The sequence below is a fragment of the Acipenser ruthenus genome, chromosome 48 (assembly GCF_902713425.1).
Source record: "Acipenser ruthenus chromosome 48, fAciRut3.2 maternal haplotype, whole genome shotgun sequence".
In the NCBI taxonomy this organism is placed as follows: Eukaryota; Metazoa; Chordata; class Actinopteri; order Acipenseriformes; family Acipenseridae; genus Acipenser; species Acipenser ruthenus.
The window spans coordinates 1,499,077-1,523,944 of NC_081236.1; the positions used below are offsets into that span (position 1 = coordinate 1,499,077).

At 41.4% G+C, this 24,868-nt stretch overlaps 1 protein-coding gene across 1 annotated transcript in view; it reads right to left on the reverse strand.

Moving 5' to 3' along the window:
* LOC117967650 (segment polarity protein dishevelled homolog DVL-2-like) overlaps nucleotides 1-15,033 on the reverse strand; it is a 25,976-nt gene extending 10,943 nt beyond the window's left edge. Inside the window, exons 1-9 of the mRNA XM_059014598.1 lie at nucleotides 14,543-15,033; nucleotides 7,526-7,595; nucleotides 6,294-6,439; nucleotides 5,450-5,559; nucleotides 4,589-4,721; nucleotides 4,094-4,184; nucleotides 3,104-3,173; nucleotides 1,213-1,352; nucleotides 127-203 (exon numbers count right to left, since the gene is read on the reverse strand). Of these exons, the coding sequence (XP_058870581.1) occupies nucleotides 127-203; nucleotides 1,213-1,352; nucleotides 3,104-3,173; nucleotides 4,094-4,184; nucleotides 4,589-4,721; nucleotides 5,450-5,559; nucleotides 6,294-6,439; nucleotides 7,526-7,595; nucleotides 14,543-14,703 (998 nt within the window). The 5' untranslated portion in view covers nucleotides 14,704-15,033. The remainder of the gene's footprint in view (nucleotides 1-126; nucleotides 204-1,212; nucleotides 1,353-3,103; nucleotides 3,174-4,093; nucleotides 4,185-4,588; nucleotides 4,722-5,449; nucleotides 5,560-6,293; nucleotides 6,440-7,525; nucleotides 7,596-14,542) is intronic.
* Between the last annotated feature and the right edge of the window lie 9,835 nt (nucleotides 15,034-24,868).

Below are 24,868 nucleotides of genomic sequence, written 5' to 3' on the forward strand. Positions count from 1 at the left end.
TTAATAGCTATGGATGCAATCTCTTCTTATAACAGAAGCTATTTCTCAGCTGGAGTTGATAGATCACTTATAACAACACAACCTTAGTAAGAGTTAATCTGAAGAATACAAAGACAGGATACTGACCCGGGCTTGTGGACGATTTCCCTCAAGACTCGGACCGCGTCATCGTTACTCATGTTCTCAAAATTAATGTCGTTCACCTGGGGGGGGGGGGGGAGTTGGGTTAGTCTAAAGACAAGCCAAGTACAAGGATACATTTTACATGATATTAAATAAATTGAAGATCTCATAGATTTTTTTAAAATTAGGTCTTCAATACTAAAATTTTAGGCAATGCAAAAACTTTTGCCCACAACTGTGGAAGAGCAGTTCTGTGTGTGCAGCAAATATGAAGAAGAGATCTGGAATGCTTTGAAAGATCTGATCTCTCAAGCATGCCCCTCGCTTTCACCCATCACGGGCACCCCCCCAATTATAATCCAATAACTTCCAAAATAATGAGGAGTTGAGAGCGAATCATTTGGGATCCTTCCTAAAAGACTTCCAGGTACCTCCATATGCAATGTCAAAAGAACCAGAGAAGGTGAGGCAGGAAGATCAAAATATAACCCACTGGGTGTGGATTAACCCAGAAGTAGACCACCAGCATTGATCAATTCCAGTTCAACGCCACCCCTTATCCAAGCTGACTCATTCACAGTGCCAGGTTGTGTTTTACACTGAGAGAACGTTCTCGGATTTTCAACCACTTTCAGTGACCACGCCCCCACCGTTTGTTTGAATAATCATTCTCTAGTATGTTTGTGTGTTTGTATCTGTGATCACTGCTGGGTAGAATAAACAGAGTCCACATGTTCGTGTGTGCAGCTACTTCTGTTGCAATCACTTGCAGCATCATTGTAACTTAATAAAACAGCATTGTAATTGTAATTGAATAAAACAGCATTGTAATTGTAATTGAATAAAACAGCGTTGTAATTGTAATTGAATAAAACAGCGTTGTAATTGTAATTGAATAAAACAGCATTGTAATTGTAATTGAATAAAACAGCATTGTAATTGTAATTGAATAAAACAGCAGGCTCTGATAATCTTAGTAACTTGTGCTGAAGAATGTCCTGACCAAGTTTCATCCCAATTGGAGAAGCACCCCTGAGATTCCAGTAAAACGGTGTGTGTGTGTGTGTTGTACAGCCCCGGGGGTCTCACCTGCAGCAGCATGTCCCCGGGTTCGATCCGCCCGTCCGCGGCAACGGCCCCCCCCTTCATGATGGATCCGATGTAGATCCCTCCGTCGCCCCGCTCGTTGCTCTGCCCCACGATGCTGATCCCCAGGAAGTTGTACTTCTCTGAAGAGGAACGAAACAAAAAGCAGCTTCTCAGTGAGTCAGGAACAATCATGAACTATACAGACTGCCTCATCTGAAACCAGGAGCTACACACACACACACAGACTGCAAAGCCTCATGTGAAACCAGGAGCTACACACACACACAGACTGCAGAGCCTCCTGTGAAACCAGGAGCTACACACACACAGACTGCAGAGCCTCCTGTGAAACCAGGAGCTACACACACACACAGACTGCAGAGCCTCCTGTGAAACCAGGAGCTACACACACACAGACTGCAGAGCCTCATGTGAAACCAGGAGCTACACACACAAACAGACTGCAGAGCCTCATGTGAAACCAGGAGCTACACACACACAGACTGCAGAGCCTCCTGTGAAACCAGGAGCTACACACACACACAGACTGCAGAGCCTCATGTGAAACCAGGAGCTACACACACACAGACTGCAGAGCCTCATGTGAAACCAGGAGCTACACACACAAACAGACTGCAGAGCCTCATGTGAAACCAGGAGCTACACACACACAGACTGCAGAGCCTCATGTGAAACCAGGAGCAACACACACAGACTGCAGAGCCTCATGTGAAACCAGGAGCTACACACACACAGACTGCAGAGCCTCATGTGAAACCAGGAGCTACACACACACACACACACACAGACTGCAGAGCCTCATCTGAAACCATGACTTAATTCAATTTGTTAACGTCACATTATTCAGCGGGTTTCATTCAACTTTAAGAAGCAAAATGAGTTCATTCTATAGAGGGGGTGATGCAAAACTTCTGATCACAGCTGTAAACACTGCAGGACCATGTGTGACACAGCTGCCTTCACATACCCTCAGGTCTGCAATTTTTCATTTGTGATCAAACTCTTCTCTGGACGTATGCAAAACTTACATAGAGAAAGTCAGACTCCCTATGCAACCCAGTGACTGTGGGAAGGTATGGGAGCCTGAGCCTCAATACAGCTTGAGTCCCATTCACCAGCATTTGAAGGCTTTCATTACATAAAGAACACTCAGGGTTTTTACCTGCAGTATCAGTAGGGTGGCCACTGGGGGCACCGGTCTGCAGAAATCACTGCTTTCCACAGCCCCAGTGTTTTGGGTTGATTATTATTATTATTTTTATTTCTTAGCAGACGCCCTTATCCAGGGCGACTTACAATTGTTACAAGATATCACATTATGTTTACATACAATTACCCATTTATACAGTTGGGTTTTTACTGGAGCAATCTAGGTAAAGTACCTTGCTCAAGGGTACAGCAGCAGTGTCCCCACCAGGGATTGAACCCACAACTCTCTGGTCAAGAGTCCAGAGCCCTAACCACTACTCCACACTGCTGCCCAGTCATTTAAGAGCATGTGGTAATGCAACCGGAGATAGGGGCTAGCTGGTTAGGAAATGGGACTGGGATGAATAAAGCCAGCACTCTCTCACACACAAAGGGGTTGGCTTTTATTTTCACTGCTCTTGTGAATTGAAAAGGAATGCACAGAACCCCTTCTACAGTCTAACAGACAAACAGCCTCCATACACTCACTGAATACGACACTAAACTTGCAGTTTTGTCAAAACCGGACAATCTGTAAGAAGTTCCTCAGCGTTCTGGTTTTGCAGGCTACAAAGACTTCTTGACTGGTAAACACTGCAGCGGGTTCTGTAGCACTCGTACACAGTGCACATGGTGTGTTATTTTGGAAGAGGGCTTGTTCACCCATAGCTGTGTAACTCACCCATGTTGAGCGTGACTGTGATGATGTTCAGGGACATGGTGGAATCTGTGACACTGCTGAAGGAAGAGGTCTGAAAAGAGAGACCAGGAGCATGCAGAGGATTCAAATCAACACAGACAAACATCTAAACCTGCAAGCCAACACCGCCACCCACTTTAAAAGCACCGCAGTTCATAAATATATTTCAACGTCGTTTCAACTGCACTGGCACTCATTCAGAGTGGCTCCGCGGTCCTTGAGTTATCATTTCTCTTTATTATTATTATTATTATTATTATTATTATTATTATTATTTTATTAGCAGACACCCTTATCCAGGGCGACTTACAATTGTTACGAGATATCACATTATTTTTTACATACAATAATTTTTTTACACATTATTTTTACTTACAATTACCCATTTATACAGTTGGGTTTTTACTGGAGCAATCTAGGTAAAGTACCTTGCTCAAGGGTACAGCAGCAGTGTCCCCCACCTGGGATTGAACCCACGACCCTCCGGTCAAGAGTCCAGAGCCCTAACCACTACTCCACACTGCTGCTCTTTAAATCTGAACAGTGTTGTGCATTCCATTCAAATTACATGAATTTTCAACTCCCCACCCACTCTACACCTCCACACTGAAGAGAAGATGGTAAGTTCTGCGGTTTGAATGGAATGGAATGGAATGAGGAAGGTCCTTCAGTGCTGGCATTTAGCATTCTCCAAACAAGCATCAAGCCAGGTAAGAATGAGAACTTTATATTGGTGGAACAAAAGAACAAAGCCTCTTAGAATGAAATAAAGTCAGAAAGTGGTGATGGAAAGGTTTTAGAAAAATATGAAAACCATGAAACATTCTTTTTTACAGACTCCGATAAAACTAATTGAAGTAACAGTGGGTCCAAGATTAGCGAAACCAGCTGTGTTGAGTGTGGGTGTGTCTGGGTGCAGCAGGGTGTGTGTGGGGGTGTGTCGGGTCCCCAGGGTTGGGGTGTGTCTCCTACCCTCTCCAGTCTCGGGGGTCTCTGCTTCCTGCGGCGCCGATGTCTCTTCAGCAGTCTGGAGGCGCTGCTCTGCTCCGTGGAGCTGCTGAACCTGCGGACACACAGAGGAGGGACTGGACAGGAGCACCAAGGGACAGAGCTGAGCAAGAAACCTCCATTCAAATCACAAACCTGTCGACTGGGAGTCCTCTTCAACGTCTTACATAGGATCAGGAGGGGAGGAACACACACACACACACACACACACACACATGAATTGACCCCAACCCTGGTATTAACATCCCAAAGCACTAGCCCCTCCCTCACCACAAAGCACTAGCCCCTCCCTCACCACACCCCCAAAGCACTAGCCCCTCCCTCTCCACACCCCCAAAGAACTAGACCTCTCCCTCACCACACCCCAAAGCACTAGACCCCTCCCTCAACACACCCCCAAAGCACTAGACCCCCTCCCTCACCACCCCCCCAAAGCACTAGCCCCTCCCCCAGCCTCACCTGCTCATGGTGTCGTCCTCGTCGGAGTCACAGAAGCTGGTGGTCTCGATCTCGCTGCTCATCACCGTGCTCGCACTCTCATAGCCAGCTAGATGGCGCTCTAACCTGCTCTGCCCGTTCAGCCGAGGACCCCCTGCAAACCCCACACAAAGGCAGTCTGAGATCAATGCTAACCAGGGTCTAAAACCAGCTGTTAACTTATCACGCCAAGCTCCAAACACGCAATCCTGCTCTGCAAGGCTTATACATGTTTACAAAACCCATCTGTCGTGGTTTAGGTTTTATGTTGCAATCTCACATCGACACTGCAGTTTTATTGAACAATCCAGCACCGTTTCATGCAAAGACTGGAGATGTATTTCTTTCCATACTTGTGCCAGCACCGGTATACAAGATAAAACTACAGAGCCCACAATGCACCTGAAGAAACTCAGCTTCCTGCCAAACGAATATCCCTAAAGTGTGCAACTTACAGCTCTGGCAAAGGTTTTGCATCACCCTATAGAATGAACTGATTTCATAAAGTCGAATGAAACCTGCTGAATAATGTTACGTTAACATATTGAATTACACACCCGGTTTTTTCCATGTACTTAATTGACAAAAATGGAAAAATGTGACATTTCGAAATCTAACATGAAATACTGTACTACTATTATGGCTTCCGTTAGACTTTTGCAATACCATTTTGTAGTTCTTTGATAACATGCTAAATAAAAGATCTAAATTATGTTCAGAGTATGTATTTTTTAATTATGTCTCAAGCCTAAGATTGTAGGTAAAGCTAAACTTTTGGCTGTAAATGGACTTGACCACAGTAGTTCTGGAGGTCGCGGTTGAGCGCTTGACCGCCTGACTCACCGTGCTGCTCGTGGCTCTCCCTCCTGCGTGGTCTCTCTCGCCGAGACGAGACCACCGATTCGGTTTCCGTCTGGTCATCGAGATTCTCCTGGCTGCCCGCGACATTCGGACTGTCAAAAAAAACACACGCGTGTGAAATCCAACGCAAAACTCCCATCCAGTCACACGCAATACACAGTACAGAGGAGACAAACAGGTAGATAAACTGCAGGTATGAGGATCTGCTGGGGTTAAGATACATCACAAATCACTTCACTATTGAACACAATTCTCTATACCTACAGATCAGGATCTGACAATACAGTTTCTGAAACTCAACGCAGAGTCAAACTCCCTAAATCGCTCCAAATTATCAGCCTGAAACTAAACATTATCCCTGCATGGTCTACTTTTATTATTATTATTATTATTATTATTATTATTATTATTATTATTATTATTATTAATTTCTTAGCAGACACCCTTATCCAGGGCGACTTACAATTGTTGCAAGTTATCACATTATTTTTATACAATTCCCCATTTATACAGTTGGGTTTTTACTGGAGCAATCTAGGTAAAGTACCTTGCTCAAGGGTACAGCAGCAATGTCCCCCACCTGGGATTGAACCCACGACCCTCCGGTCAAGAGTCCAGAGCCCTGACCACTACTCCACACTGCTGCCCTAGATTTTAGATTACATTACATTTAGATTTCTCCAAGATATGGAGAAAGACGTCTTGTCTAAGTTTCTCCTTGAACGCATTTCTTTCAGCGCATCTCAGTTTTGCATTGAGTGTTTAATGGCTCTGAATGATCAATCCATCTCTGTATTGGGGTTCTGATGCAATCCTATTGACTCACTGGAAAGAGGGGGGTCTGGAGTCTCCAATCCCCACAGTACGCTCCGCAGGGGGGGGCGGCAGCGGGGGAGGGGGCGGAGAGGGGTCCGCTCTGATCTCTACTGGAGGGGCCACAGCTTCTGCACAGGGGCTGTCCGAGGAAACCAGCTGAAAGACAGAGCGAGTGAGGCAGGCAGGAACAGAGAATCAATACAGGAGCCCTTAGCAAATACAGACTCTGTTGCGATTCACTTTCGGGTATGCAGGAGACAGTGTTTGCCCCCCATTTAGTGTGACACTAGGGCACTGTGAATGGCATGATCCAAAGAGAGAGAGAAGGGAGGAGAAAATCAATTAAACTGAAAAATAAAAATGTAAAAACACGCTTTTATAACGACACCCAAAAAACAGGACAAAACTAAAACCGAACAAGGAGCCCACTAAATCACTAAAAATGTATTTCTTAGCAGACGCCCTTATCCAGGGTGACTTACAATTGTTACAAGATATCACATTATTTTTACATACAATTACCCATTTATACAGTTGGGTTTTTACTGGAGCAATCTAGGTAAAGTACCTTGCTCAAGGGTACAGCAGCAGTGTCCCCCCACCTGGGGATTGAACCCACGACCCTCCGGTCAAGAGTCCAGAGCCCTGACCACTACTCCACACTGCTGCCCTAATTGCTTTTGCACAGAAGGTCTGACTCACACTAACAGAAAACAAAAGCATATCAGCACATGCTCCAGTTTGAGAGCATGTTACCTTCTCGCTAGTTCGCTTCACCGATACCATGTGTGCGTGTGCTGTAATCACACACTAAAACAGGAATGTTAGTTAAATCCCTCTGCGCGGCTGTAAAAAACTGTACTAACGCGAGTTTGATACATGTGTACATAATTAGTGAAATACCTCCCAGGTTCTAGTCCCACATTCTGATAACTTAATGTCCAGATCTCATCGTAATTGGGTAAATTTTTCCCTAGATATATGGGAAAAAAAGTTTGTGTGACACACAAGTTCCAGAAATACCAGATAATACAATGCTGAAAAAAATGGGTTAACCAAAGTTTCATCACACTCGGATAAGCGTCTAGATATGTGTCTAGGATTCATTCTCGGCTAAACTTGGCAGATTAATTAAAACAGAAGGGCATACAAACTGAACACTTGAAATGTATGAAAAACAAGACTTGGATTGACTAGAATTCAGAGACGGCACAGATTGCAAGACACGGTTTAGATTCTCACCCAGGATACGACTCTCCCGTTGAAGCAGGGAAGCTTGGTGCGGTCGTCAGAAATCTCTTCCTTCACAACTCTGGAAAGAGACGGCAGCGTTAGCAGGTGTTTTGTTGGGCAGGTATCCAGTCATCATTATTATTATTATTTGTTTATTTAGCAGATGCCTTTATCCAAGGTGACTTACAGAGACTAAGGTGTGTGAACTATGCATCAGCTGCAGAGTCACTTACCATTACGTCTCACCCGAAAGACGGAGCACAAGGAGGTGAAGTGACTTGCTCAGGGTCACACAATGAGTCAGTGGGATTTGAACCGGGGACCTCGTAAGATAACTAGAACAGCAAACTGAACTCAAGAAGAAATTCACAACCAAAACGACCTTCACAACACTTTGGAAAATACATAGAGATTCATTCATAAGAGTGCGGGAGCAGTGCGGAAACTGAATCATGAATCACTGTGTATAAAACGCAACAATCTTCATTTTAACCTACAGCCAAACGCTTTCCATCCCCCTCTATATAGAATGAACTAATTTTGCTTCATAAAGTCGAATGAAACCTGCTGAATAATGTTACCTTAACATAAGAAAGTTTCCAAACGAGAGAAGGCCCCATTCAGCTCATCTTGCTCGTTTGGTTGTTAGTAGCTTATTGATCCCAGAATCTCATCAAGCAGCTTCTTGAAGGATCCCAGGGTGTCAGCTTCAACAACATTACTGGGGAGTTGGTTCCAGACCCTCATAATTCTCTGTGTAAAAAAAGTGCCTCCTATTTTCTGTTCTGAATGCCCCTTTATCTAATCTCCATTTGTGACCCCTGGTCCTTGTTTCTTTTTTCAGGTCAAAAAAGTCCCCTGGGTCGACATTGTCAATACCTTTTAGAATTTTGAATGAATCAGATCGCCGCGTAGTCTTCTTTGTTCAAGACTGAATAGATTCAATTCTTTTAGCCTGTCTGCATATGACATGCCTTTTAAACCCGGGATAATTCTGGTTGCTCTTCTTTGCACTCTTTCTAGAGCAGCAATATCCTTTTTGTAACGAGGTGACCAGAACTGATCACAATATTCTAGGTGAGGTCTTACTAATGCATTATAAAGTTTTAACATTACTTCCCTTGATTTAAATTCAACACTTCTCACAATATATCCAAACATCTCGTTGGCCTTTTTTATAGCTTCCCCACATTATCTAGATGAAGACATTTCTGAGTCAACATAAACTCCTAGGTCTTTTTCATAGATTCCTTCTTCAATTTCAGTATCTCCCATATGATATTTATAATGCACATTTTTATTGCCTGCGTGCAGTACTTTACACATATTGAATTACACACTGCTTTGTAGTTTTCCATATACATATACCATTTCCATATAACAAAACGCTAACATTGAAATCTAACATGAAATACTACTGTACTACTATTATGGCTTCCAGTAGACATTTGCAATATCATGTTGGAGTTTCTTTGATTACATGATGTTAAATAAAATATATAATATATATATATATTTTTAAAATGTTATCTCAATCCCATAATTCCAGGTGATACAAAACCTTTGGCTCAAGACAAAGACTCTTCTTTCTCAAACCCGCTCTACGCGATCTCCAGTGCCAGACTGCGGGTATCTGTGTCCCAGTCTGCCAGCAGTAGCTGTGCCGATCGCAGTCCCCAGCGCTGTCTTTAGTTTGGCACAGAGGGGGGCATTCTCCTGCCAGCGTGCCACGACCGCGATGTGCGAACCACATTCCTTACCCAGACACGCTTCCACGCCAACGACAAACCACAACCCACAAACAAAGAGCATAGAGGAAGCAATTGTCATTTCAAAGGCAGTTCGTTTTTCTCTTGCTGTTCAATGGGGTTTGCTGTCCTTTGAGCGGTTCTGTTGCTCACAGTTTTATAAACACTACAAGAAACACACGTCTTTTGCTTTGTCTGTATAGCAGCAATATATTTTTCAAAAAGATTCCTGGTGGTCTGAATATTTTTTTTCACACATGGCACCTAGGGAAATTTAATTTCTTTCTTTCTTTTTTTTTTTACTCAGGAACGTCGGCCAGCAAAAATATATTTTTTCCTTCTAAACATCCAGATCTGGCAATAATGCTGGTGATTGAAATGAGAGGTGCACTGTATTGTGGGAACAGAAAACCAGCACTGTTGCAGGAGGGAGTGCTAAATTAAAATGAAAGACAATAATATTGACTATTCAAAAAATTTAAGATGGAGAGGCCCGTCAGTGCTCATGCGGCTCCGAGCAGCTGATTTATCTCAAAACGCCGTCAAGTCGGGTCTTAAAGGAGCCCAGTGATTCTGCCTCAACAACATGGCTAGGTAACCCATTCCATCCCCTCACCGCTCTCTGTGTGAATAAGTGTCTACATCCCCTCTGTCCTAAATCCATTTAATCTCCAACTCTGTCCTCTGGTCCTGGTTTCTGTGCTTAAAAGTATTGGTTAGGCTCCTTTCAAAATGAATTAAGCCTCATTAAATCCGAGCTCATGGAATGTGAAGGTAATTAATCATTATGAAACATGCCACTGTAGTAGTCTGTAGTTTGGGGGGGGTGAATTCAAAATGGCTTTTTCAACAGCGAGCTCTCCTCTGACGTACAGTACAGGAGCGAGGGCAGGGAGCTCCGAGACCAGCCTGCATCGCATGTCAATTCCCAACAGGAAGAGAATTCCTAAACATGGCTTTCTGTTTTCACAGCAGCTCCTGCACTCCCCCTTTCTGGGGCGCAGAGATTCCAGACAGACTGTTTTACCATATGGCAGCAAAAGCAGAGCCCGTCTGCACACAACAACACAAGAAAAGAAAACTCAAAAGCAAGGCTTGAGACTCTCAAGGCTTTCACAATCCTGTTCAGGTAGATTGTTGAAATGATCAGCAGCACTGATAAAACCTGGAGGGTTACTGAGAGAGCAGCTGCAAGGGAGGAACCACATATTTATCAAACTTCTGATCATTTCAATAACAGACCTCACTGATGGGAGTTCTGAACCCCAGGACTGGGTGCAGCAGCAGCAGCAGCAGCAGCAGGGCTAGTGTGAGTTTGTAACCCTGCTCAAATTCCTGGCTCCTGATCATTTCAATATTAATAATAATAACAGACTTCATTGAGGGGAGTTCTGAACCCCAGGACTGGGTGCAGCAGCAGCAGCAGCAGCAGCAGGGCTAGTGTGAGTTTGTAACCCTGCTCAAACTCCTGGCTCCTGATCATTTCAATAATAATAATAATAACAGACTTCATTGAGGGGAGCTCTGAACCCCAGGACTGGTTGCCATTTCAAGCCCTGTCAAATTTAGTGACTATGTTTTTTCACCTAGATGCTAGGACATGTCATCCCACATCACGTCTGTAAATTGATATGGATGGAGAACGTCTCATCCATGTGTCAAACTTGGCGCAGGCATTAACATTATTTAGCAGAAGTGTTTGAGAAGATCAGATTGTGGGGATGTATAGCAGGCATTCGGATGCCCTCAATAACATCACCGAGTTTCAACCCAATTAGATAAGCTCTAGATATCTGTACAGACAAACTGACACACAGGAGATGTGCCCATGTTTGATCAGTTAGTTAAGAGGTTCTCAGATGTATGCCAAAGTGTGACAAACATATGTACAGACAGCCGCCCAAAATAAACCCTTTGAGAATGTTCTTATCACTATTGGCTAAGCTGCATCAATGTGAAACGCCAATGTGACACATACAGGCGCCACATATTATCCCTGCTGATTGGTTTAGGAGAAGGGTTGGAACTTTTCATGTGACAGACAGACAGACAGACAGACAGACAGACAGACAGAGGCACAACCTGATACTTAGCTGATTATAGTACATGATATTAATACCAAGTTTCATTACAACTGGATGAGTGGCGTTTCAGATATATGGGGAAATCTATGAGGTGTGACATACCTATATACAACTGCTTCCATATATTATTATTATTATTTATTTCTTAGCAGACGCCCTTATCCAGGGCGACTTACAATTGTTACAAGATATCTCTTTATTTTTACATACAATTCCCCATTTATACAGTTGGGTTTTTACTGGAGCAATCTAGGTAAAGTACCTTGCTCAAGGGTACAGCAGCAGTGTCCCCCCCACCTGGGATTGAACCCACGACCCTCCGGTCAAGAGTCCAGAGCCCTCACCACTACTCCACCTTCGCAGGGGGGCTCATCATGTCGGGGATTAGAACTCCAATAAGGGGGCTTTTAAAGAGGTCAAAGCATTGTCACAGATCATACAAGAGATAAAAAAATATATATATCAATGGACAAGTCAAAAGGGATAGGGAGAGAGCTAACTGAATCGGATTCTCTTGAAGTGGAGAAGACACCGTTGTTTTATTCAACAAGACATCACAGCCAGACAAACCACAACCACTTCTGATTACAGAACGCTCTTCCCCAAGACAGACTAAACTTCCACCCACGAAACAAACCACAGAGCGGGTCGCAAGGCAAAGGAAACAAAGCCTCTGCACACCACAACACTGTTACACTGCGTCTAGCCAGCTGGAGGGTGAATAACTACATCAGCCAAATACTGCTTTCTTTACAATAACTCATCTGATAGTACGGTAAAGAAAAGGGTGCTGTGTATATTATTATTAATTTCTTAGCAGATGCCCTTATCCAGGGCGACTTACAATTCTTACAAGATATCACATTATTTTTACATACAATTACCCATTTATACAGTTGGGTTTTTACTGGAGCAATCTAGGTAAAGTACCTTGCTCAAGGGTACAGCAGCAGTGTCCCCCCACCTGGGATTGAACCCACGACCCTCCGGTCAAGAGTCCAGAGCCCTAACCACTACTCCACACTGGGTGTCCTGCGATCCCCAAGCCAAGCGAAATTAATACAAAACCAATTCAACTACATTTTTGTAATTTATTTTTACAGCCTAAGGACAATCAACAAAGTACCTCCTAAACTCTCTCCACGAACACAGTAAAGGGGTTTAACGGCTTTGTTCAATACAACGCAACCAGTTATCATTTAAGGTGCCCTTGCGAGTGGGATCGCGCATTGAAATATATCAGATGTATTTGAAGGGGGAGGTTAATCAGAAGGAGAGTAGAGGGGGTAAAATGAGCAGAAATGCCCCCCCAACAGGTTACTTGAAGCGTAATGTTTAGGATTCCTCCAACAGTCTGGCGGTTATGGGTCCTCAACCCAAGCAAGGCTACAGAAAGGTTCTGTTCAGATTCAATAATGGTGGACATTAGTTACAGGAATTGTTAGAGGCTGGGCAGCTCTGGGCAAAAGTTTCGCATCCCCTAGAATTTAAGGATGGAGACATCATTAAAATAATTTAAATAAACACACACACTATATGAACATAGATCTTTAATTTATCATGTAACCAAAGAAACCACTAAATGATATCGCAAGAAGTCTACCCAAAGCCGTAACAGTAGTACAGTATTTCATGTTAGACATTGAAAATTTTTCCATTGGTCATTTTTTCTTGAAGTATATGGAAAACTACAAAGTGGTGTGTAATTCAATATGTTGACGTTACATTATTCAGCAGGTTTCATATCTGAATGCGTTTGTCGGGAATGCGATTAGTTCTTTATGCAATAGATTTATGAAAAGCCCATCAAACTGCAAGAGCTACCCACCATATCTCTTACAAATACACCTGGAAATTCAGAAAGGTGGTGTATTTATTTTAAAGTAGCCCATTCTAAAATCCAGTCGAACATCTACTAACATGCCGCTAATCAAGCTCGTAGTAAAACCTGGAATGGGTCTAACTGCTCTGGAATGAGAGTTATTTCCATCCCCGTCTCACAGAATAGGAGCAAAAAGAGGATTGCAGGCTACAGCCGAAACCACTTCACAGAAAGTTCAGTCGAATTAGAGCCCACGTCTACAAAGTATTCAAAACTACAGCACCGTCTCCGCCTTGATACAATACATCAGCTGCATCCTCCAAAGCCGAAACTAAATCCTTATTTCAATTTCTATTGAGGAAATCATAAAAATCAATAGGTCATTTATAAAGGAAACTATTTGACGAGGAAAGGGGCTGCGGCAGCGGGCCCTTCTGGCTGTTATCCCAAAAACTTCAGGCTTTTTTTTTTTTTTTTTAACAACACAGAGAGAAAGAGTTTTTTTTGAAAGGCGAACCTGAACCTAAACCTAAACCTAATCCCCAGGAACAAAAGCCTTTAAGGGCGAAGACGCTATTCAGTTTCCCTGTTTTAAATTAGAAAATAAATACCAGGCCACAATGGGCTGGCAATGACTCAGAAAGTGAAGCGAGCGAGGGGGGTAAAAAAAAAAAAAAAAAAAACACAACACCGAGCGACCCAACTAAAAAGTTTAACGTGGAAAAAATACTCCATCTTTGCTCTTTCCCCAACGGCCTCCTTGGTACACGCAGCTTTTAAACCTCGAAGCTGAACGTGTGGATGGGAAACCGTGATTTATTTACATGGCATCGTGCAATAATGTATCAAGTCTTTGAAACAGTTACACGCATTTGTATTTCAGGAGAGACGCATTTTACATATTTTTTTAATTCCCAAAGGGGTAGGACGGTGGAAAATTTAGAAAAACACCGTACATTTCTTCAGTAAAACAGTACCACCTTCCAAAGCGTTCAATACTTTTGTTTTATAATAAAGTTTATTCAAAACAAAACAAAATCTCATAATATTTGTAAACACACAAAAGTAGAACATATTTCTGCTGACATTTGTATCTAAATATAAAACAAACCGTGTACTGAAATGTGTTTGTTGTTTTTTTTAAAAAAATGTAGGTTTTATTTTTCTGGGGGAAATGGAGAGTTTTGCGTGGCGGGGTTGCAGCGAGACGCTCGTCCACGCGAGTCTACTCTGCATGCAAAATCCACAACTTTAAGAATTTTTTTTTTCTTAACACATTAACAAACCCTTGAAAAGTGTTCGCTTAATTCAACGGCGTTTTTAACCAGGCTTAATCGTGCATCACTGCTCCCAATAAATACAATCATCTTACCCAAAATCCTGGTCCATGGACTTGAAAAAAAACTTGTAGTTCGGCTTGTTTAAAACTTGTTTAAAATCCAGTAAAGTAATGTTCTCGGCTGGGATCGGAATTTTCACCAGATAAGGCGTTTCTTCCTCATCAATGTGATATATTATCTTCGTTTCCGCCATTTTCCACCGCTTTGCAAGCGATCGGAACACACGCCTTGACCCGACGTTATGTATATTTATATAACTTATTTTTTAGATTTACGAAGGAGAGAAAAAAAAATCTCAAAACTTTCTAACAACAACAAAAAAAAAAACTTTCTTTAGGAGCCAACGCGGCGTCTGACGTCAGGTGGGCTCCCCGTGCGTCGGTCCGTGCGTAACCCTTCCCCTCCCCTCTCCCGGCCTGCCGATTAGTTGTTTTTGTGGGAGCCTGTACCCCAAAAATTCGCCCCCATCGTCGGTCTGCAGTGCTCCAACCAGACCGAGGTGAAACTTCTCGAATCAGTTCGTCATATTAAAATCAATACAGATACTGTTAACACAGATATAACCCCATGACATTATTTCACCTGTAATGGAACTAGTACCACAGTGGGTATAGAAGAACTTCCATCCGCTTTTAATGTGAGCGCCGTCTCTACACTGTATGATATTTTAATATGGGTCACATCTCATAATGATAAACAACACAGTTATTAAAAAAAATAGATGCGAGGTAGGAAAAGTGACGCTAAAATGAACAGCATTGCACAATTGATCCTGCATATGATATTTGATATACATGTAGGGTTACCATATGGCTCCAGATTAACGCTTTGAGACAGACCGGGATTTCAAAATTCCCCCTAAATTGAAAGTAATTCACGTATAAATGAGCTCCACCTTTGCTGAGATTAATCCTGCTGTGGTGGAATTGCTTGGGCACAGCAAACAATTCACACTGATCAGCTGCTTCTGATCAGATCTTAATCAACGAACAGCTAATTTATCGATAGAGCAACGAGATGATGATGCGATTGTATTTGCAGAATAATATGGGCGATTGAATTTTAACAAACAGAAAAAAACAGCGACTGGCTACAATTCATTCTTGGTATAATACAATTATTTGACGCGCATGCGGGTATTTAAGCATCATTATTAATTGTAGCTAAGGATGGTTCATTTACACCTTCATTTATTTCAATTTAGGGGCAAGTTTGAAATCCCGTTCCGCCTCACAGCGTCTGGTTAATCTGGAGCCACATGGTAACCCTATACATGTTAATATGCTATAGACAAGTTCAAGAAATATTGTCTGTTGTATTTTAACACGTTTATTAAAACATATTTATCCTATTTATGTTTATTTGTTTGTTTGTTTGTTTTTTACAAACAGCTATACATTACACTCTAGAACCTCAGGAACATAAGAACATAAGAAAGTTTACAAACAAGAGGAGGCCATTCAGCCCATCTTGCTCGTTTGGTTGTTAGTAGCTTATTGATCCCAGAATCTCATCAAGCAGCTTCTTGAAGGATCCCAGGGTGTCAGCTTCAACAACATTACTGAGGAGTTGGTTCCAGACCCTCACAATTCTCTGTGTAAAAAAGTGCCTCCTATTTTCTGTTCTGAATGCCCCTTTATCTAATCTCCATTTATGACCCCTGGTCCTTGTTTCTTTTTTCAGGTCAAAGAAGTCCCCTGGGTCGACATTGTCTATACCATTTAGGATTTTGAATAATTGAATCAGATTGCCGCGTCATCTTCTTTGTTCAAGACTGAATAGATTCAATTCTTTTAGCCTGTCTGCATACGACATGCCTTTTAAACCCGGGATAATTCTGGTTGCTCTTCTTTGCACTCTTTCTAGAGCAGCAATATCCTTTTTGTAACAAGGTGACCAGAACTGAACACAATATTCTAGGTGAGGTCTTACTAATGCATTGTAAAGTTTTAACATTACTTCCCTTGATTTAAATTCAGCACTTCTCACAATATATCCGAGCATCTCGTTGGCCTTTTTTTATAGCTTCCCCACATTGTCTAGATGAAGACATTTCTGAGTCAACATAAACTCCTAGGTCTTTTTCATAGATTCCTTCTTCAATTTCAGTATACCTTAGATGTATTGTAGTACATGCTTCTTTGTGTAATATATACATGACAACAATGCACAGACAATTGGCACTTTTCATAGCTGGGTCAATACATTTGGATATATTTTGCAATGTGGATTTTATATACATATTAAGCTGATCCTATTAAAAGGCATCACAAAAAAAAATCTTGTACTTCAAGATACATCTGCATAGTAGAATCTGGGTGCAGCAGCGCTGTGCATTTCAAATCAGAGCTCTCAGTGTGATGATGAAGTTGAGGACCATGATTTATATCAGCAATGTGTGCAGAACAGCGTAGAATAAGTATTAGCGATCAAATGTTTAATCGCAATTTGATAACCAGTGCTTCAGATACCAAAATGCAAGTGTGACGTATAGATGCAAATTCTGATATTCTAAGTTACTTATGCTAAATAATGTACCAAGTTTTATGATCATTGGATAAGTGCGTCTACAGATATATGCCTTTCACCTCTGGAGGCCTGGGCTCCAATCTGGGGCGCTAGGTGGCACAGACAGACAGACAGACAGACAGACAGTGGGCTAATTCCCTAGCTTCTCATTCTTGTTTTTAACCTGCCTCTGGAGTCCTGGGTTCCAGTCTGCTCAGGCCATGAATGAGTTAGGTCAGTGGTCTCAACACAGCCCCCAAACAGACAGACAGACAGTGAATAAAAAAAAAAACTGTAGTAAATCCATGGTATAATCAAAATGACCGCGCACATTTACTGTGGTGAAGTTTTCGAAGGGCATTTTCAAATGATTCTGGTTGCTGTGTAATACATTTAAAGCATGTTTCATAAAGGTGGTACTCCTAGCTCTTGTGACCAACCATGACCTCAGCACCACGTTACTGGATCCTCAGCTGATGCGCTATCCTTGCACTATTGCACTGCTAATCTGTCACTATAGAGATAACTCTTTGTAATCCTAACTTGTTGCATCCTAGTTCATATTGTATTCTAGTAGTATTATTATTTGCACTGACTGTAAACGACACTGTATTTAAATACGAAGCTTGCATTGTAACCCTGTGCTGCCCTGTAACACCTGCGTGAGTCGCCTGGGATAAAGTCCAGTAATCAGCTAGGGATTTATATCTCACTTTTAAATGGAACCTTTTATTAAACTTCTCTTCTGGGTTAACTGGTCTATAGTTAAGATATCCAACGAGTTCCAAAGCGCCTTTGCCTGTTTGCTGGTAGCAGTACATGCAGGTATAGCTACTATCATCATGACCCACACACAAAAAAAAACCCTCCTGGAAAAGGATTCAAATAAGGACAGGAAGATTGCATTTAAAGACAGCCCCTTTGCAACAGACTCCTGCCTCCTGGAACCGGTTGATTTGCTGAATTCTGTGTAATTGTGAATTCTACTTCTGATGACATCATAAACAGGGGAGGAAAACTGCCCAGTGTCCTTTAGGGGGCGCCCTCATTTCCTAATGGGTATTTAAACTCTGGAATGTGAAAGTTACAAACCCCACCACACTTTCTTTTTCATGCAGTAAAACGTTTTATTTAAGCGATGCAAAAAGCTTCTGTAGCGAATGCAAGCAAGAGTATTACATTTTTTTTTTTTCACATTGCAGACCAACAATTAAAACAAACCACACGTCACTGTCACGTCTTTGGTGGACACACTTTTACTTCTTCAGTTGTTTACGAGAAGCCTTGTAACATCAAATGATCTCTTCAGAAAAAAAATATAGGACACATATACACCATGTATTGTATGTTGTTGAAAACAGATTCACAGTATTTTACCAAACGCATTATTTGGTAAAATAGACACACCCCCAATAACCACACCCCTCTCTGCTGTGTGCGTCATGGTCTTTATCTCTCCCATTGGCTGCAGGTACCTCTTGATGTGTTTGTGTCACAGCGGTTCTCGAGATCGCTTTCCATGACATTCTAGTTACTCTTTCAGTTCAATCTAAACAGATATTTCTGCACATGCGCATTTCATTGCATTCAGTTTTTTTCCAAAACCCAGCTTGCCTGCTGAAGCATTCATTGAAGCGGAACATTTGTTAGCAAAATCAATACATCAACGTGCTGATTACAATTGAGAATACAAATGCATTGTAAGCAAAGGCAGCAGTACAATTGTTTCATCTCTATTCACCGCTCATTAAATGGTGTGGCTCTCCATTTTGACATCCAATTTTAAGTGTGCGAGTATTAGTGCTTGTAGAGTATTTACAGGGCAACCCTACACCAGATGTGAGAGCACAATGAGTAGTTCGGAATGCACCGGTACGAGTGGTTACGCCTGCATTACAAAATTGTTTTATATTTTCAAATGTATCATGGATAAATGTGTTGGATAGTTTACACGGCTCGGTTATCAGATTTCTCACATGCATTTTATTGTCACAGTATTCTGATGCAGCAGTCTCTGTTATAGAATTATCGATGTGTTTATTTTTAAATGTATTGGGGTTGTTTAAGCCGGCACAGAGCTGGCTGTAGTATCCCACCAGAACCACCAGGAGGATTATCTTCACCAACATCTTCATCAGCAGAACCTGAGAACACAGTGGAGAGGCAAAGACACAATGCGTGACTCTTTGTTAAAGACACAATGTGTGACTCTCTGTTAAAGACACAATGTGTGACTCTCTGTTAAAGACACAATGTGTGACTCTCTGTTAAAGACACAATGCGTGACTCTCTGTTAAAGACACAATGCGTGACTCTCTGTTAAAGACACAATGCGTGACTCTCTGTTAAAGACACAATGTGTGACTCTTTCTGTTAAAGACACAATGTGTGACTCTTTCTGTTAAAGACACAATGTGTGACTCTCTGTTAAAGACACAATGCGTGACTCTCTCTGTTAAAGACACAATGTGTGACTCTCTGTTAAAGACACAATGTGTGACTCTTTCTGTTAAAGACACAATGCGTGACTCTCTGTTAAAGACACAATGTGTGACTCTCTGCTAAAGACACAATGCGTGACTCTCTGTTAAAGACACAATGTGTGACTCTCTGTTAAAGACACAATGTGTGACTCTCTGTTAAAGACACAATGTGTGACTCTCTCTGTTAAAGACACAATGCGCGTGACTCTCTGTTAAAGACACAATGTGTGACTCTCTATGTTCCCCTCTCTTTATTATTATTTATTTCTTAGCAGACGCCCTTATCCAGGGCAACTAACAATTGTTACAAGATATCACATTATTTTTACATACAATTCCCCATTTATACAGTTGGGTTTTTACTGGAGCAATCTAGGTAAAGTACCTTGCTCAAGGGTACAGCAGCAGTGTCCCCCTCCTGGGATTTAACCCACAACCCTCCGGTCAAGAGTCCAGAGCCCTAACCACTACTCTACACCGCTGACTTGTATTGTTTATTGCTAAGCTAATAATAAAATGAGATCATATATTCTCTCATTTACATGGTCCTGGTCTAAGCTTCGTCTAACCTATCTTTGCACCTCATTGCAGCTGACTATCAAATTGAAAAGAAGTCTTGTTTTTTATAATAGTAAGTGATCATTTAAATTAGAGTAATGTATATACAAAATAATGACTGAGTGTTTGTTTTTAGATCTGCATAACTGTGACAAAGAGCTTAGTAGTAAAGAGAAAGTTGTGGGGTTCTGAAAAATATAGCGTTACACATCCCCACGTGTTTCTACAACTGTTTAAATAACGGAGCTGTCATTTTTCTTTTCATTGTTAACATCCTGACAATGTTTTACTCTTATAACTTTAAAGTCTGTTTCAAAGCTCTTTTCATAATGGCCGCTCTAGTGCACTGGGGTTTGAGATCTGTCCTAGTCTGAATCAGTGATTCTCAACCCTGGTCCAGGGGACCCCCTGTGTCTGCTGGTTTTCATTCCAACTGGGCTCTCAACCAGACCCTTAATTGAACGGATCATTTGCTTAATTAGACCTTTTTAATTGTTTTCAGCTCTTAAACAGCTGCAGATTTCAAGCTAGCTATAACATTTTAGATGTAACTTGAAATCTGCAACTTTTTAGGAGCTGAGAACAATTAAAAAGGTCTAATTAAGCAAATGATCAGTTCAATTAAGGGTCTAGTTGAGAGCCCAGTTGGAATGAAAACCAGCAGACACAGTGGTTCCCCTGGATCAGGGTTGAGAATCACTGATTCAGACTAGGACAGATCTCAAACCCCAGTGCACTAGAGCAGCCATTTTGAAAAGAGCTTTGAAACAGACTTTAAAGGTGTAAGTATAAAAAGTTGTCAGGATGTTAACAATAAAAATAAAAATTACAGGTACATTATTTAAACATAGCAACATGTAGGGATGTAGAACGCTATATTTTTTGGAACCCCACAAGACCAAATTTAATTGACACATTCTATTATATTTTGGCTTGGCACTCTGTCCGTCTTTCCTTCCGCAACACAAAGACAATCATGCTGCAGAGCAAGCATGAGAGACCACTGGCCACTATCGCTTGAGACGAGAAAATTCATCAAAAATGTAATTTTGTGTCTTAAAATACTGTATGTCTGTGTAGTTGACCTAGGAAATGCAAAAGAACCTGCAAAACGTTACAAAAAATATACTGCTTCTAAAAATGCCATAATGAAAAACTGTGATTGACATGCTATCATTAGAAATATAATATATATATATTTTAAAATCTTCCTACCTGATAAAAAGTAAATTTCATACTTCATTACACCATCATCTCATTGGACTGTATACCATTCTCTGTAAAATAACTTGCTTTCATAAAGTTGTGAATACCTACAATGTACTATTGTGAGTTCATTAGATACAGTTTAAGGCTTTAGTTGTTTGTCTTTTATAGCCTGGGTACCTAAGCTGGAAAACTAAAATAAAAACATACTTACCATTTTTAGTAAGGTCAGCAAACGCGTTGAACACAACCTTGAGTCTCAGGGGATCTTCAGGAGCGGATGAGGGTCTGACACTGAGTGCCATATTTATACAGAACTCTCAGCCCAAGCACCCAATGGGACGTGTATCAGGGCAGTGACTTCTCAGAATGAGGTGACACGTGATCCTCCAGTATTTGTATATCTGTTTTCATCATCAGTTGGAACAGAACCTGTAGCGTGCGTCGCAATTGTATTCTGAAATACGGTCATTGTTTTTGCTCAGAAATTCTGAAGTGTCAATTCTGCTTTAAATATACATTTTCTCTCTGTTTGTTTTTAAATAATACATTATTAAATTGTGTAACAAAATAACCACCTGATTTTTGTTTTGGGGGGGGGGGGGGACGCTTCTCGTCAGACACTGGAAAATGGTACCAGTATATTTAACCATGCTCATATTACGATGAAACTGATTCCAGTCAGAACTGCACACTAACCTTACTTTGTGACAACTAGAAATGTTTTATTACACTTACAATCAGTTCATGAAAAGCTGAACTGTTTTATTACATTCAAAACAATGTATGTGCAGTACGCCATGCAAACCAAGTGATTATACAAATGTCTTGTGTAAAATTCAAACAGTGTGGTTTTGTCATGTAAAAGCATTTCCAGGTATCCCTAGACAAATTCCTAGGCAAATTTTAAATGTATCTTAACAGCTGGCTTATCATGTATGCAAAAAAGAATGACAACTCCCATTGTTCTGCTGGGTGTTTAACAGAATAAGGGTATTCAATGCAGTTGATTGTAATCCAGGGCGAGGCTCAGCTGCTAACGTGGGAGGTGATTCATCCTTACCTTCAGAAACAATCACATATTGTCGTGCTACACTTTGTGGCACCCAGAATGGACGTTCCTCTTCAGCAGTACATTGTGTCTGGTGGTGGGCCATTGCCAGTGTGGCTTGATTAACATTGTACCTTTTGTTCAAAGTGCGTTGATTCCCGGGACAAATTAAAGATTGGTCCACTTACTGACACAAAGATAGGTTTCCTTTCCTTTTTATAATCCTGTTATTTTGTGGGTTGGCTCAAAGTATTTGCTCCAGTACCACAAGGGTTAACTGTAATAAACATTATTGACAGCAGACAATACAGAATAAGGCAATACTTCCTTATTGCGAAGAGACAGGGCAGCAGCCTTTACTTCAGTCTTCCTCCTCTAACACACATCACTTAATAAGCTTCAACAATCCTTCTTATCACTGCTTCTGGTTTCATCGTTCCTTAATAATTCTTTGTTTCACCCAAGAGACCCCATTCTTCTGCAGCACTCATTAAGTTTCCTAGCATGTCCATGGTTTTAACAGATGCTAATCTTTAACATCACCCTTTATATGTAAGATGTACAATTGGTCTGGTTCATTTATTTCAGGTTTGGATTTCATAGCAGTTTTCTGTAGGTAGGTTTTATATGTTAGCGACCGGTCGAGGTAGACTGGTGTGCATCATGTTGGAGGAGCTGAACATGTAAGGCGATGGTGAGTTCACGAGAGGCACGATTTTGAGTTTGATTCACAGTTGATGCTGTGGTGTTCCAGCGGGCATCTGCTGTCTGATAGAAGTCGAGCTGGAAGCTGATTGGCTGGTGGTACTGAATCGTTTTCTAGTTAAGCGACGGTACCCGTCGATGAAGGCTCTGCGGTGTGGTAGTTGACAGTGACTGGAGTTATGTGTGCCGAGTCGTAGGCAGACACTCACACAAACCTGCACCGAGGGGGTTTTGGCCCAACAAAACAAAAATTCCATTTTTATTTTCTATTTAAAGGACAACGAAAACATCTAATACATGTAACTAATTACTTTTGTGCTATTCTACACTTTAGAAATATATTTATTTGGAAGTGTGTGCATCTATAAACATCCCATGTCATCGCTGGATTAGTTACTGTATACAATTATATTCTATCCGTATATTATTCTATATAATATATTCTATATAAACTGTGAGACTAATCGTCACTGTATTTGGTTTATACTCAGTTGTGTTCATTATGTTAGCATTGCATATGACTGAAGCATTGTGCGATGACAGTATATTTAACCATGCTCATATTAAGATGAAACTGACGCCAGTCGGAACAGCACACTAACCTTACTTTGTGAGAACTAGAAATGTTTTATTACACTTACATTCAATTCATGAAAAGCTGAACTGTTTTATTACATTCAAAACAATGTATGTGCAGTAAGCCATGCAAACCAAGTGATTATACAAATGTCTTGTGTAAACTTCAAACAGCGTGGTTTTGTCATTTAAAAGCATGTCCAGGTATTGTGCAAATTCTAAATAAATTATTAACAGCTGGCTTATGAAGTATGCAAAAAAGAATGTCAACTCCCATTGTTCTTCTGGGTGTTAAACAGAATAAGGGTATTCAATGCAGTTGATTGTAATCCAGCGTGAGGCTCAGCTGCTAACGTGGGAGGTGATTCATCCTTACCTTCAGAAACAATCACATATTGTCGTGCTACACTTTGTGGCACCCAGAATGGACCGTTCCTCTTCAGCAGTACATTGTGTCTGGTGGTGGGCCATTGCCAGTGAGGCTTGATTAACATTGTACCTTTTGTTCAAAGTGCGTTGATCCCCGGGACAAATTAAAGACTGGTCCACTTACGGACACAAAGATAGCTTTCCTTTCCTTTTTATAATCCTGTTATTTTGTGGGTTGGCTCAAAGTATTTGCTCCAGTACCACAAGGGTTAACTGTAATAAACATTATTGACAGCAGACAATACAGAATAAGGCAATACTTCCTTATTGCGAAGAGACAGGGCAGCAGCCTTTACTTCAGTCTTCCTCCTCTAACACACATCACTTAATAAGCTTCAACAATCCTTCTTATCACTGCTTCTGGTTTCATCGTTCCTTAATAATTCTTTGTTTCACCCAAGAGACCCCATTCTTCTGCAGCACTCATTAAGTTTCAGAACATGTCCATGGTTTTAACAGATGCTAATCTTTAACATCGCCCTTTATATGTAAGATGTACAATTGGTCTGGTTCATTTATTTCAGGTTTGGATTTCATAGCAGTTTTCTGTAGGTAGGTTTTATATGTTAGTGACCGGTCGAGGTAGACTGGTGTGCATCATGTTGGAGGAGTTGAACATTTAAGGCGATGGTGAGTTCACGAGAGGCACGATTTTGAGTTTGATTCACAGTTGATGCTGTGGTGTTCCAGCAGGCATCTGCTGTCTGATAGAAGTCGAGCTGGAAGCTGATTGGCTGGTGGTACTGAATCGTTTTCTAGTTAAGCGACGGTACCCGTCGATGAAGGCTCTGCGGTGTGGTAGTTGACAGTGACTGGAGTTATGTGTGCCGAGTCGTAGGCAG